This window comes from Accipiter gentilis, chromosome 16 (assembly GCF_929443795.1).
Source record: "Accipiter gentilis chromosome 16, bAccGen1.1, whole genome shotgun sequence".
Lineage (NCBI taxonomy): Eukaryota > Metazoa > Chordata > Aves > Accipitriformes > Accipitridae > Astur > Astur gentilis.
Window position 1 is genome coordinate 2,196,483 of NC_064895.1, and position 14,737 is coordinate 2,211,219.

Sequence of the window (14,737 nt, forward strand, 5' to 3'; positions counted from 1 at the left end):
ATGGGATGGGGCCAGCCGGCCCCTGGCGGGCTGCAGGGCGCTGACACAGAGGGTTTGTATCCGACCAGGCGGCAGCTTCTCTTAAAGCCTTTTATTCACAGACATGATACAGACACATGGAAAACCAACATGATCACATCAGAGAGCATGAGCCCAGCCAGAGCAGCACGTCCCTCCAGCCGGGGCCGCGGGGCTGAACCCGACCCAGTGCACAAGAAAGCTGAAGTGTTTGAAGCGGACATTTTGTGGACATGCTACAGCAACAGAAGGAACCCAGCGTTTAGTATTCCTCCCCTTCCTCCTCTCCCTCCCCTTCCACCGAATCCACCCCCACCTCCTCGTAATCCTTCTCCAGGGCAGCCATGTCCTCCCGGGCCTCCGAGAACTCCCCCTCCTCCATGCCCTCCCCCACGTACCAGTGCACGAACGCCCGCTTGGCGTACATCAGGTCAAACTTGTGATCCAGGCGGGCCCAGGCCTCGGCGATGGCCGTGGTGTTGCTCAGCATGCACACCGCGCGCTGCACCTTGGCCAGGTCCCCCCCGGGCACCACCGTGGGAGGCTGGTAGTTGATGCCCACCTTGAAACCGGTGGGGCACCAGTCTACAAACTGGATGCTACGCTTGGTCTTGATGGTGGCGATGGCGGCGTTGACATCCTTGGGCACCACGTCCCCGCGGTACAGCAGGCAGCACGCCATGTACTTGCCGTGCCGTGGGTCGCACTTTACCATCTGGTTGGCCGGCTCGAAGCAGGCGTTGGTGATCTCGGCCACCGAGAGCTGCTCGTGGTAAGCCTTCTCGGCCGAGATGACGGGGGCGTAGGTGGCCAACGGGAAGTGGATGCGGGGGTACGGCACCAGGTTGGTCTGGAACTCCGTCAGGTCGACGTTCAGGGCCCCGTCAAAGCGGAGAGAGGCCGTGATGGAGGACACGATCTGGCTGATAAGGCGGTTGAGGTTGGTGTAGGTGGGCCTCTCGATGTCCAGGTTGCGGCGGCAGATGTCGTAGATGGCCTCGTTGTCCACCATGAAGGCACAGTCGGAGTGCTCCAGGGTGGTGTGGGTGGTGAGGATGGAGTTGTAGGGCTCCACCACGGCCGTGGAGACCTGCGGGGCCGGGTAGATGGAGAACTCCAGCTTGGACTTCTTGCCATAGTCGACGGAGAGGCGTTCCATGAGCAGGGAGGTGAAGCCGGAGCCGGTGCCGCCCCCGAAGCTGTGGAAGACCAGGAAGCCCTGCAGCCCTGTGCACTGGTCAGCCTGGAAGAAAGGAAGAGAAAACGAGATGGATCTATCAGCAAGTCTGCATTTAAGCTGCTACTGACTTGCCCAGGAAGGCAAATATTCACCCCAGGATCTCAGGCCTTTGGGGACTCTTTGTCTCAGGGACACTGGCAGTGGCAGGTGCCCAAGTGCCCCAGCTCCATTTCCAGCCAGAGCAACCTGTGCGTCGGCACAACCGGTCTTTGGGAAAGGGGCCCCTTCCTGCAGGGATTGGGAGACACTCGACTCCTTCCTGCTCCAAAAGCTGGGCCTTCCAGCGCCTGCACCCATCACCACCCAAGCAGTCTGCTTTGGGGAAGAGAAAACCCATGGTGCTTTACAGGAGCACGTTAGGGCAACCAGAGCCACCACCCGGGGGGCACTGCCTGGGCAGGAGGCTGGCAGCCATCGAGGTTTGCCCAGCACCAGCGCTCCCCTCCCAGGGCCTGAGCTGCCCCAGCACGAGTTAAACGCTCGGCACAGCTGCTTGTAAGTAGTTGGTCAATAAGGATCAGAGTCCAGAACAAGGAGAAACCTCACATGACCCTAAAAAAAAAAAAGGGATGAAATAAGGTTTTTCCCAAGGGCAAAATTGAGCCAGCCTCTCCCAAGCCCCACGTCGCCGCCATGCACACTCCATCCTCGGGGTGCAGGTCCTGAGCTTGCAGCTGCGCTGGGTTTGCAGGGTCCTGAGGAAGGGGATTCAGCCCATGGGGAGGGGAAGGGGCTGATCCTGATCTCCACTCGCACGATCCAGACCCCACGGGGAGCCCCGATTTGGTGCAGGGTGCCAAGAACCATAAAATGCACCCAGGATCTGGAGGCACAGCCTGGCTCCTCATTCCTGCCCAGGTCCCACTGGAGGGTTCCCCTTTCCGCACCGGCATCACCCAGGGATTGTACCCACCAGCTTGCGGATGCGGTCGAGGACCAGGTCGATGATCTCCTTCCCGATGGTGTAGTGCCCACGGGCGTAGTTGTTGGCCGCATCCTCCTTGCCCGTGATCAGCTGCTCCGGGTGGAAAAGCTGCCGGTACGTCCCGGTGCGCACCTCGTCTGTGGGAACAGCCCGCCCGCCCCGTTAGCGTCCGGCACCCGCTAACACCGGCCACCCCGCCGTCCCGTCCCGTCCCCCCAGCTCACCGATCACCGTGGGTTCCAGGTCCACGAAGACGGCCCGCGGCACGTGCTTGCCGGCCCCCGTCTCGCTGAAGAAGGTGTTGAAGGAGTCGTCCCCCCCGCCGATGGTCTTGTCGCTGGGCATCTGCCCATCGGGCTGGATGCCGTGCTCCAGGCAGTACAGCTCCCAGCAGGCGTTGCCGATCTGCACGCCCGCTTGGCCCACGTGGATGGAGATGCACTCACGCTGCAGGGAGGGGGGGGGACACAAAGCAAGGAGGGGGTGTCAGGCTCAGCTAGGGTTAGCCCCCCCACCCTAACACTGGTTGTGCCCCGGCTCAGCCGGCCAAAGCCATCCCAAACCTCCGGCCGAGCAGCGCTGGGGATGCCCAGGAGCTGAGCTCACGCCTTGGTGGGGGGGACGGGGGGGGGGACGGGGGATGACACATGACAGGGACACAGATTTGGGGACAGCCTGGTGTCCCCATTTGGCACAGCGCTGGGGGTTAACGTCACCCCGCATCAGCGCTCCATCTGCTCCCAAATGGCGCGCGGGGAGGACATTTTACAGCCCCGCAGCGCCGGCAGGGTGAGGCTGCAGGAGGAGGAAGAGGAGGAGGAGGAAGCACCCAGCGCAGCAGCAGGGAGGTGACCGCACCAGCCCACCCACCCAAAACCACCGGGGGGGGGGGGGGGGGCCGATGGTGGGTGTCGTGTCCCCCCCACCCCACCCCCCCCCCCAAACAGTTCCAGCACATTCCCAGCCGCACCCTGCACCGCACCACCTGCTCCCACGCATTCCTCCCACCCCGGGGGGGGGAGTTGTGGGTGGGTTGGGGGGGGGGGGAGTGGGGGGGCAGCCCGGCCCCCCCCCAGGGGCCACGGAGCACAATGAGCCCCCCCCATGGGGTCAGACTCGGGTGGGTGCCAGGAGGACGGGGGGGGCAGGGTCCCTCTGCCTCCACCACGGTGGGGGGGGGGGGGGAGGTTGGGGGTTCAGGGCTGGATTTGGGGGGAGCTGATGACGCAGCGGCAAGAGGGGCGGGGCTATGCCCCCCACCCCCCGCTCTGCGCCTTCCCGCGCGCGGGAACGGTAACGGTCGGGGCTGGGCGCCAAAAGCGGGACAGAGCCCCGCCCACGGCGGGGGCTACCCCAGGACCACGTGCTGCCCCCCCCCCAGAGGTGCTGTGCCCCCCCAAGGGTGCTGTGCACCCCTCCCAGATGAGGTCCCACCGGCAAGACCGGCACCCCCGGCCTATACTTTACCCCCCCAGTCCCTATTCTACTGCCCCCCCCCGCCCCTGCTCTGCCCCCCCCCCCCCCCGCTCCTGCTCTGCCCCCCCTTACCCCCCCCAATCCCCACTCTGCCTTATGCCCCCCAATCCCTGGTTCCCCCCCCCCAATCCTCCATGACCCCCAGCTCCAGCCTTCCTACCCCCTCACCCCCCGTTTCCCAGGGGCCTCCCCATTTCCCAATCCTCCCCCATTTCCCAATTCCCCCCCCCCCATTTCCCAATCTCCCCCCCCCTTACCATGGCTGCAGCGCGGTTACTCGTCCCGACAAGCAAAGAATCGACGCAAGTACCAAGCTGCAGCCGCCCCCGGGCACCCCCCTATATACCAGCCCGGGGGGCGGGCCGTATGCCCCCGCCCCGCCTCCCTATTGGACATCATGCCCGTCCATCTGTCCTTTCACCACCGCGGATTGGTAGAGACGCCTGACTCGCCCCGCCTCCTTCCCCCCACCCCACCCCTGCCGGGCTTTGGGGAGGGGGGCTCCCCCCCACACACACACACCCCGCGGGGTGCAGCGTCCGCCCGGGGTTTGCCAAAGGGCCCCCCCCACGGTGAAGGGGGGCACTGGGGGGCCTGGCACCCCCCCCCCCCCGCTGTCCTTATCCCCCCCCCCCTCACTGCATTTGCCTCCGGGGGGGGGGGGGGGCACGGCCGCTCCCGCCCCTCCCCGCCCGCTTCCCCCCCCCCCGCCCGGTGCGGCTCCGCTGCAGAGGAAAACTGCGACATGAGGGGGGGGGGGGGGAGCGGTGGCACGTGCTGCCGCACCCTGAGCCCCCCCCCCCCTCCTCCCCCCCCCCTCCGCGTCCCGAGGTCCTTAATCGGCTTCTCCGGCCGCCCCCCCCCGGCCCATCTGCACCTCCCGCCCCCCCCCCGACACCGGCTCATCTCCCCTCCCAGCCCATCTGCACCCTGGGGACCCCCCCCACAACACCCCCCCGGACCCCCCCAACTCATGTGAAGGTGCCCCCCCCCCCCCCCAGCCCTGAATCCTGCCGCAATGGGGGGGGGGGCACCGTGCCCCCCCACCCCCCTCAATCTGCACTGGGGGGAGGGGGCAGACCCTGCTGGATCTGCCTGGGGGGGGGGGGGGGCAGCCCCCCACTCACTGCAGTGGGCTTTATCTCTGCCATGTCCCCAGCACCGGGACACTGATCCCTGCCCCCCCCCCCCCCCCGCCCCAAGCCAGGGGGGGGGCCCCCAGCCCCCCCCCCCCCCCATGGGGACCACCACGATGTGGATAAAATGGGGGATGTACTGGGGTCCTCCCATGCCCCCCCACCCCAGGGTGAAACTCCCTGCCTGGCTGTGAGGCTGCAGGGTGCCAGGGTTGGGGGGGGGGGGGATAAAGTCAAGTTGGGGGGGGGGGGGGCCAACACCAGCCCCCATCTAATCCCCAGAGCTATTTCATTCCAATAATCCGCCTTCCCGTTTTGCCAAGAGCTTTGCGGACAACCCAGCGGCCCCTTCGGCAGCACACGCCGCCATGTGCTGCCGTGGGGTGGGGGGGGTGAGCGATCCGTCCCGTAAAACCCCCCCCCCATCCCACCGGGACCAACACCACACCAGAGCCAGCCCCCCCCCACCCCACCCTAAGCCACCCTTGGGTGCAACGAGACTGGGAGCGGCGGGCGCAGCATCCGCCGCGGCTGCATTGCGGTGGGTGACGTGGCTCCCCGCCATTTGCCTCGGCCGGTTGCCGCATGGCCGCCACGGCACTCTCCGCTCCCACCGGGAAGCGGTTTTCTTTTCTTGGCTCTTTCCGGGAGTACCGGGCTTTTACGAGCTGTTCTCGGTTTAGGGGTTCTGTTTTGGGGGTCCAGGTTGGTGTTTTGGGGGGGGGGGGGGGGGGTGGTGTCGGTTGGGTTCTGAGCGATGCCAACGTGGCTGCCAGCTCTGGCTGGGGAAGAGCCGAGCCCAGCTCTGCTCATCGCCACCCTGCCAGGAGCTGGTGGTTTTGGTATGGGGGGGCTGGGGGGGGGGGGGGGGGGTCCTGGGGGGGTGTCATCCCCCCCCCCCCCCCCCGCTCTGCAGCATCTGCTTGAATTTCACTCTGCGTTCAACTTCCCCTTCATTATTTATCCCTGATGAGCCATGAGCCAGCAGTGGGGGGGGCAGACAGGGAGGTGGGGGGGGGGGCAGACGGTGGGGGGGGGGCCTGGCTCTCCCCCATCCCCAGGCAGAGCTGGGGGGGGGGCTGCTGTCCTATTTCCCCCTCCCAGTGACTGGGGCTGCCAGGACCAGCATAGCCAGGACACCCCCCCCCCCCCACCTTTTCCCTACAGGAGGGAACAGGGGCACTGCAGGACACACTGTGGATTTGGGGGGGGGGGGGGGGGGGGCACTCAGCCCGCTGAAGATTGAGGCTCTGCAGCCCCAGTCCTCCCACCCATGGTGGACAGCAGGACCCCCCCCCCCCCCAGCCAACCCCTAAAACAAAGCAGCCCCTCCCCTTCCCAAGCACTGAGGCAGCAGAGGACCCCCCCCCCCAAACTTCTGCCAAACTGGGGGGGCTTTCCCCAGCCCCCCCAGGAGGGGTCCCCATGTACTCACTTGTCTCCTGGTCCTAAGAAAACCCAACAATTCCCCCCCCCCCAGCTCCTGCTACAGTGCCATGGCACAGTGCAGGGGGCACACACCACAAGGGGGGGGGGCACACTGCCCAACCCGGTGGGACCCCAGCAGCAGGATGGGGAGAGAGGACCAATTTGAGGAGCACAGGGCTGGGGGGGGGGGGGGGGGGGGGGGGGCAGGAGGGTGCTGGGCTCAGCACAACCCCAGGAGCCAGGATGGAGACCCTGGGTGCAGGCAGGGACCCCAGGGCCATGTCATGGGGGGGGGGGGGGGGGGGGGGGGGGCACAGCATCCAAACCCAGGGAGGGACATCGCAGCGCAGAGTAAAGACACCGGAGCCAGGTGGTAAGACAGGGAATGCTTTTTATTCAGACCCACAGGAAAGGACGGGTGGGTCCGTAACAGACTTTTCCATTGAAGCACAGACCATTGAACAGGACAGACCGCGGCGCACACACTGCTACAGACCCACGGGGGGGTCTTCAACTAGGTTATGTTCCCTGTAAGAGCAGCACCCTTGTGAGAGTTTAGTATTCCTCCCCTTCCTCCTCTCCCTCCCCTTCCACCGAATCCACCCCCACCTCCTCGTAATCCTTCTCCAGGGCAGCCATGTCCTCCCGGGCCTCCGAGAACTCCCCCTCCTCCATGCCCTCCCCCACGTACCAGTGCACGAACGCCCGCTTGGCGTACATCAGGTCAAACTTGTGATCCAGGCGGGCCCAGGCCTCGGCGATGGCCGTGGTGTTGCTCAGCATGCACACCGCGCGCTGCACCTTGGCCAGGTCCCCCCCGGGCACCACCGTGGGAGGCTGGTAGTTGATGCCCACCTTGAAACCGGTGGGGCACCAGTCCACGAACTGGATGGTGCGCTTGGTCTTGATGGTGGCGATGGCGGCGTTGACATCCTTGGGCACCACGTCCCCGCGGTACAGCAGGCAGCACGCCATGTACTTGCCGTGCCGCGGGTCGCACTTTACCATCTGGTTGGCCGGCTCGAAGCAGGCGTTGGTGATCTCGGCCACCGAGAGCTGCTCGTGGTAAGCCTTCTCGGCCGAGATAACGGGGGCGTAGGTGGCCAGCGGGAAGTGGATGCGGGGGTACGGCACCAGGTTGGTCTGGAACTCCGTCAGGTCGACGTTCAGGGCCCCGTCGAAGCGGAGAGAGGCCGTGATGGAGGACACGATTTGGCCTATCAACCTATTGAGGTTGGTGTAGGTGGGCCTCTCGATGTCCAGGTTGCGGCGGCAGATGTCGTAGATGGCCTCGTTGTCCACCATGAAGGCACAGTCGGAGTGCTCCAGGGTGGTGTGGGTGGTGAGGATGGAGTTGTAGGGCTCCACCACGGCCGTGGAGACCTGCGGGGCCGGGTAGATGGAGAACTCCAGCTTGGACTTCTTGCCATAGTCGACGGAGAGGCGTTCCATGAGCAGGGAGGTGAAGCCGGAGCCGGTGCCGCCCCCGAAGCTGTGGAAGACCAGGAAGCCCTGCAGCCCTGTGCACTGGTCAGCCTGGTGAGGAGAGACAAGGGGGAGGGTGCGGGGGGGCCATGTTTAGTTGGGCAGCAGCAGAAGTTGCTCCTTCCTCTCTGTGGCCTCACGAGGACATTTGGGGGGGATTTCCAGCAGCAGAGCAGGAACCATCGGGATGGGTGACAGGGTGGCCCTGACCCCGTCTGTTGGACACTGAGTCACGGGAGCGGTGAATTCCCCAGGGAAGCCCCTTGGGGTGGGAACGTGACCAGGGTGCTGGGTGCCATCGGCTCGGCAGCATAACGGGGACAGGTTTGGGCATCGGGGACTGGGGCAAAGCACCAGCCTCGGCACGGCTCCGGGAGGGGCCGGTTGGGGCTGCCGCCGCCTGCGCAGTCACCGGGACACCCATCCCGCAGCTGGACTTGGCCGCAGCAAGAGCCAAGTGGGAACAAAGAAGGAATTGCACAGCTCAGCACCATCGGCGCCCGGGGGGGGGCCGCGGCGCTGTGGAGCAGCTCCAACACCCCAGCTGCGCTGCGTCCCGCTGCCGGCCAATGGCAGCCACTGCAGAACAGGATTAACATTAATTAATATATTAAATCTAAACCCAACCCGGCTGGGCCAGCGGGGAGGGTGAGACCGAGAACCCGGTCTTTGTCCTTGGCTCGCCACCTGCAACCACCCCCCCCCCCGGCCCCCTACCAGCTTGCGGATGCGGTCGAGGACCAGGTCGATGATCTCCTTCCCGATGGTGTAGTGCCCACGGGCGTAGTTGTTGGCCGCATCCTCCTTGCCCGTGATCAGCTGCTCCGGGTGGAAAAGCTGCCGGTACGTCCCGGTGCGCACCTCGTCTGCGGGAACAGCCCGCCCGCCCCGTTAGCGTCCGGCACCCGCTAACACCGGCCACCCCGCCGTCCCGTCCCGTCCCCCCAGCTCACCGATCACCGTGGGTTCCAGGTCCACGAAGACGGCCCGCGGCACGTGCTTGCCGGCCCCCGTCTCGCTGAAGAAGGTGTTGAAGGAGTCGTCCCCCCCGCCGATGGTCTTGTCGCTGGGCATCTGCCCATCGGGCTGGATGCCGTGCTCCAGGCAGTACAGCTCCCAGCAGGCGTTGCCGATCTGCACGCCCGCTTGGCCCACGTGGATGGAGATACACTCGCGCTGCGGAAGCAGGACACGGGGTGGTGTCACCACCGGGTTCCCCCCCCCCACTTTGTGTCCCTGAACCCCCCCCCGCAAGCTGCACTAACCCAGGACCTCACTGGGACATGACTCCCAGGATGGGCTGGCACCCGGTTCCCAGGACTGGATAGGGCCAGCTCATCCCAGGGGCCAAATCCTGCGTGGATTGTACCCTATTGTTCTGGGTCCTGGCAGGCGCTGAGGGCTGCGGGGTGAGCTCTGCTCCGGGGTCCACATGGTGCAGGGGTGGGGTGGGGTGTGCTCAGCGCCGGTGGTCCCATCCTGTGTCCACCTCCCCCCCCCCCCCAGGGAGTTGGGACGCTGCCCATTGTGGAATGAGGAGCTCAGGACCAGGGGCTCATCCTGCCCCAAGGGACTGGGACCACACCCAGGGCAAGCTGGGGAGACCCGGGGGGGTCCCATCCTGCCCTACCCACCCTGTTGAGACCCAGCAACACCCCGTGTGTGTGTGTGGGTGCTCAGCACCAGGGACTCATCCTGCCCACTCGGGTCCCCATTGAATCAGGGCCACACCCAGTGCGGGACTGGGGGGGGGGGGGGGGACGAGGGGCCCAATCCTGCCCTGCCTTGTCCTCTGGTGCAGGATGGGGGGCTCAGCACTGGGGGGCCCCATCCTGCCCTGCCCACCCCCCTGCATCGAGGCCCCATCCCACACCGGGGGACCCATTCTGCCCCGTTAAACCGGGGCCACGCCCAGAGCAGGCTGAGGGCTCAGCACCGGGGAGGTTGGGGAGGGGGGAGGGTGTCTGTCCTGCCCGGTTTACCGGGAGCCACACCCAGTGCGGGACAGCAGCTCGGTACCGGGAAAAGGGGGGGGGGGGGGGCCCGATCCTGCCTCGTCGAGCCGGTGCCACGCCCAGTACAGGCTCCGGGCTCGGTACCGGGGACTCATCCTGACCGGTTTAACGGGAACCACGCTCGGTGAGGGCTCGGTACTCAGCCCCGGGGACCCATCCTGCTCGGTTTAATGGCCATCATGCCCGGTGTGTGGGCTCCGTCCCGGGGGCCCCATCCTACCCGGTTTAACGGGAGCCACGCCCGGTGAGGGCTCGGTACTCAGCCCCGGGAAAAGCAGGGGGACGCATCCAGCCCCGTTTAACGGAAGCCACCCTCGGGGCTGAGTCCCGGATGACCCCCGGTATAACGGCAGCCACACCCGGTTCGGGCTCAACCCCGGGACCGAATGTCGGGGAACGAGACCGGGGACAACGGTGGGACCGGGGCGGGGTGGAGACCGGGAAGAACGGCGGGACCGGGGCGGGGGGGTGGAGACCGGGAAGAACGGCGGGACCGGGGGGGGGGGGGGGGCATGGGGGGAGATTCGGAGGGGGTGGGGACGATGGGAACCGGGGAAGAACGGCGGGACCGGAGGAAGGGGGAACCGGGGAGAACCGGGGGAACCGGGGACCCCTTCCCCCCCCCCCCCCCCATCTCACCATGGCGGCGGTCGGCTCCGGGGCGGTCTCACAGCCCGACGCTGAGGCGGTCGATGTAAGAGGCGCGGCGGAGCACCGGGTTCGCCGCGGAGCTTTATAGACCCGGTGGGGCGGGGCGGGCGGCGGGACCGGGGGCGGGCGGCGGCGGCCGCCATTGGCGGGGGGCGGGGATGAGGTAATGGCCCCCTCCCCCCCCCCCCCTCCCGCCCCCCCGGAGCCGCAGACAAAGGCCGGGCGGTGCGGAGGGGGGGTGAACGACGGGGGGGGGGGGGGGTGATATCGCCGCCGGGGGCTGCGGCGGTCACGGACCGGCCCCGCCGCCGTCTGGGTGTCGGGTTATGTCCTTGTCCTCGGTCGCCGCCGTGTCCCGGTGCCCGTTCTTGGCCAAGTCACCGTCGCCGGCCACGCCCTGGTCCTCATCTCCAGTTATGCCAGTGTTCCCAGTCTTCCTGGTTCCCAGTTATGTGTCGTGTCCCCCTCCCCCCCCCCCGGCCACACCCTGGTCCCCAACCCCATCCGTGTCCTTGTCCCCATCCCCAAACTGTGCCACCACCTCCAGTCTGGCCACTGCCCCGATTCCCAGTTACATCCCTATCCCCATCCTCACCCGCACCCTGATCCCTGTCCCCAACCGTGCCGTCGTCCCCATTCCCGCTCTCCATCTTTAGCCACCGCATCCCTTGTCCCCATCCTCAGGGACGATGTCCCCATGCCTGGCCATGCCCCAGTGCCCTGGTTCCCAGCCACCGTGTCTTGGCCCCCGTCCCCAACATGGCCCAGTGCCTGTCCTGGCTGTAGCCTGGCCCTTTCCCGGTTGTGTCCCAGTCTCTTCCAGCTCCTCTTTGTCTGCTCCAACAGCAGAAACCAGCCCCATGGGGCCCAACCTGGGTTGGGGGAGAAAACATCTTCCCCCAGGACAACTGGGGACAACCAGGGGCTGGGGACAGTGGAGGGCCACAGGGGGAACAAAGCCCTGAGGTGGCTCCCAGTGTGGTTTTTTTTTTTTTTGGGGGGGGGGGCAAATCCAGACGAAGCGGCAGCTGCTCTGCGGCAGCTGGTGGTTGGGACGCAGCTGGGACACGGGGACACGCGTCCCCTGGCCACCCCGACATCTGCTGCAGCCCTCGCGTAGCCCCCAAAAAGCACTAGCCCCATGGCCTTGGGGAGGGGGGGGGGGGTTCCCCCGTCCTGTTTGTCCCAGCAAACCCACAGAGGCTGGGGGGTGGTGGGCTGGGAGTCACCCCCCTGAGGTGGGGGGCTCTGGGGGGGTTCAGTCCTTGCAGAGGGGTCACCCCATGCCACACGCGTGGGCAGGGCTGGCCCCAGCTGCCGCAGGTGGAGCTGCCAGGATTGCCCCCCCCCCCCTCCGCCCCCAGCCCCTGCTGAGAAATCACATTTTTTCTCTACATTTCCCACATTATGCAGATTTCTGGGCAGCTCCAGGTTCCCACGGCCCCACCGCCAGCCCCACGGCCCCACCGCCAGCCCCACGTCCCCAGAACCAGCCCCACGGCCCCGCAACCAGCCCCACGGCCCCGCAACCAGCCCCACGTCCCCGCTGTCAGCACCACGGCCCCTCAACCAGCCCCACGGCCCTGCCACCAGCCCCACGGCCCCACCACCAGCCCCACGGCCCCGCAACCAGCCCCACGGCCCCGCTGTCAGCGCCACGGCCCCTCAACCAGCCCCACGGCCCCGCCGCCAGCCCCACGGCCCCACCGCCAGCCCCACACTCTGCCAGCCCAGTGCTTTTGGGGTGCTGCTGAAGCGGGGTGGGAGCAGGGCGGGGGCTGGGGCTCCACTCCCCCCCCCCAGGATCATGGGGCTGAAGACAAAGAGGGGCCGAGATTTGGGCATCGCCCACCAGAACAAAGGACCCGGCGGCCCTGGCTGCACCGAGCGGAGGCGAACTTGGAGATTTGGCTCTCGCCGGGCTGGTCCCCCATGGCAAATGGGTGTTTAGGGGGGGCCCTGAGCCCCCCAAAGCAGCTCAGCCCCCACCCCTGACCCCACAAGGGTCCGTCCCTGCGTGAGAAACACCTCCTGCCTTTGTCTCCCCACGGCCCCCCAACCCTCAGCACCGGTGTGGGACCTGCCAGGGTGTCCCCAAGGTGTCCCCAGGGCGTCCCCAGGATTTGGGGTGCTCACAGCAGCCCCCACCTCAAGCACCCATCTCCAGGCTGGGAACAGGGAGTCCCTGCCCATCCCATCCCCCACGCCATGGGCAGTGGGTGCCCCGTAGGGTGGCGGGTGGCTCAGCCCCACTGGAGCGATACGGGGTGTAGGGTGAGGGGGTCTGGGTGCTGGGGGTCTGTCCCCCCCCTTGTCATTAATCCCCTTCCCATCTCATTAAGTATGGAAGACCACTCGTCCCCGCACCCACCGCTGCCAGGCAACGGGTTGCTAGGAGACCGGTTGCTAGGAGACAGACTGGGGACCCCCCCCCATCCCATTCCCCTTCCCCAATATCCATCCCCGGGGCCTGGCTGGGAATGGGGGGGGGGTGTGTGTGCAGGGAAACAGGGCTGGGGTCCCCCCCCACTGCCCAGCCCTGCTGTGCTTGGGGGGGGGGTGTCCCCCCCCAGTGCCCGACCCCGCTGTGCTGTTCTATACTGGGATGGGGGGGGGGGGTACACAGGCCTGGGGGGTCCCCCAAAGCCCAGCTTCTGCTTTGGGGGGTCACCACCCCCCCAATGTGTGCTGGGAGGGGGGGGGGGGGGGAATGGCCCAGATCCCGCCCCCCCCCCAGCATTTCCCAGCTGCCGGTGCTGTGTTGACTGTTGGTAGCAACACGGCGGCTCCTGGTGACGGTTGCTGCCCCCCCCCCTTGCCCCCCCCCCCCGTTCCCGTCCCCCCCCCCCCCCCTCCCCGGTGCCCGCCATGTCGGCCGCCCGAGCAGCACGGAGCAGGACAGGCCATCACCCCCACTGGGACCCCCCTGGTCACCCATGGCCATGGTTACCCCCCCCCACCCCCCCACATTGAGCATCTTGGTGTAGGGGGGGGGGGGCTCCAAAATCCAGCTTCTCCGCTCCCCTCCGGCAGCGCAGTCCGGCAGCGGCTGATTTTCCGGCCGTTGGCTCCCTGCCTGCATCATGGCCGATGTTTCCAGTTCCCCCCAGTTTGGGCCCTTTCTGGGATCCTCACTGGTGACCTTACATCCCACGGCTGGGATACATCCGTTCCCCGGGATAAAGGTGGGGGGGGGTCCCCCCAGCCCCGTTAGGGGCTGTCATGGCTCCCGGTGACATCCCGGCCACCGGCTGCTGCTATTTTTAACCTGTTTTCCCGCAGAACGCGGCGAGCTCCCGCTCTGTCCGTCTGTCCGTCCCTCGCCGCCATCGATGCGACGGGTTCATTGAAACGGAGAGACGGGGCAACTCGAGGGTGGGGGCAACTCGAGGGTGGGGGCTACTCCTCGCCTGGGTGCAGGATGAGGCCCCAATGCAGTTGCGTGCTGGGGGGGGGGGGCACTGGATGGGTCTTGCCGTCTCCCCCCAACTGGGGGGGCTGGAGGGGTACGGCAGAGGCGGTGACACCCATTCCTGCCCGCGCCCAACCCCGCAGCCCCCCTCCAAAGGGTGAGGGACCCCCCCCCCCCTCAACTCCCAGTGCTGGGGACAGCGGGTGACCCCATCCCCATGGGAGGGATTTGGGGGGGGGTGCCCCCCCATCCCACCCCACAGCCCCCACTCCCTCCTGGCATTACAACAAAAGGGAGGCTCAGCCCTGGAATTGGGGGGGACACACACAGAGTGTGCGTGGGGGGGGAATGGACACGAGTGGGGGGGGGGCACAGGGGGGGTTGCGACCCCGGTGGCCGTGGGGAGGGGGCTGCGGCGTTGTTGGCGGGGCACCACCGCATTGCGGCAAAGCCTGCAAGAAAGGAGCAGGGCGGCGGCGGCAGCGGGTGCGAGAGGAGACCCCCCCACTGCTACCGGGGGACCCTCATTCTGCCAGGCCCCCCCCCCCCAAAAAAAACCACCAACCCCATCCTCCTGACCCCCAGCGGCCGGAGCTGGGGCGGTGAGGGTTTTGGGGGGCTTCAGTGACATCGGTGGCTCAAGGAGCGGGTGGCATGGGGACACTGGCCACCCCGGTCCCAGGTGGGTGCCAGCACTAAGGATATGCCCCCCAGGGAGTGGGGGGGGGGGACACTGGGGGTGCCCAGGGAATGGGGGGGGACACACTAGGGGTGCCCAGGGAATGGGGGGGGATGGACACTGGGGGTGCCCAGGGAATGGGGGGGGGGACGACACTGGGATGCCCAGGGAGTGGGGGGGACACACTAGGGGTGCCCAGAGAGTGTGTGGGGCATTGGGGTGCCCAGGGAGTGGGGGGGACACTGGGGGTGCCCAAGGAGTGTGTGTGGGAC

General features: G+C 67.3%; 1 protein-coding gene and 1 long non-coding RNA gene across 5 annotated transcripts; one reads left to right on the forward strand and one right to left on the reverse strand.

The window, feature by feature from the left end:
* Positions 1–76: 76 nt before the first annotated feature.
* LOC126046746 (tubulin alpha-1B chain) lies at positions 77–10,481 on the reverse strand. Of its 4 annotated transcripts, XM_049819550.1 has the most exons (5): positions 10,363–10,481; positions 8,662–8,884; positions 8,426–8,574; positions 7,361–7,759; positions 77–862 (listed from the first exon to the last, which is right to left on the reverse strand). In XM_049819550.1, the coding sequence occupies exons 1-5, from the start codon at positions 10,363–10,365 to the stop codon at positions 281–283; spliced, it is 1,356 nt and encodes a 451-aa protein (XP_049675507.1). In that variant the 5' UTR covers positions 10,366–10,481; the 3' UTR covers positions 77–280. The 4 variants fall into 4 exon arrangements, with proteins under 4 accessions (XP_049675507.1, XP_049675506.1, XP_049675508.1 ...); XM_049819549.1 differs by lacking the exons at positions 7,361–7,759; positions 8,426–8,574; positions 8,662–8,884 and adding exons at positions 2,172–2,320; positions 2,408–2,630 and having other exon boundaries at positions 77–1,261; positions 10,363–10,459; XM_049819551.1 differs by lacking the exons at positions 7,361–7,759; positions 8,426–8,574; positions 8,662–8,884; positions 10,363–10,481 and adding exons at positions 2,172–2,320; positions 2,408–2,630; positions 3,917–4,015 and having other exon boundaries at positions 77–1,261.
* Positions 714–7,380, forward strand: LOC126046767 (uncharacterized). The gene is made up of 2 exons (XR_007508410.1): positions 714–824; positions 7,323–7,380. It is a non-coding gene; the product is annotated as an uncharacterized LOC126046767 (long non-coding RNA).
* Positions 10,482–14,737: the final 4,256 nt, after the last annotated feature.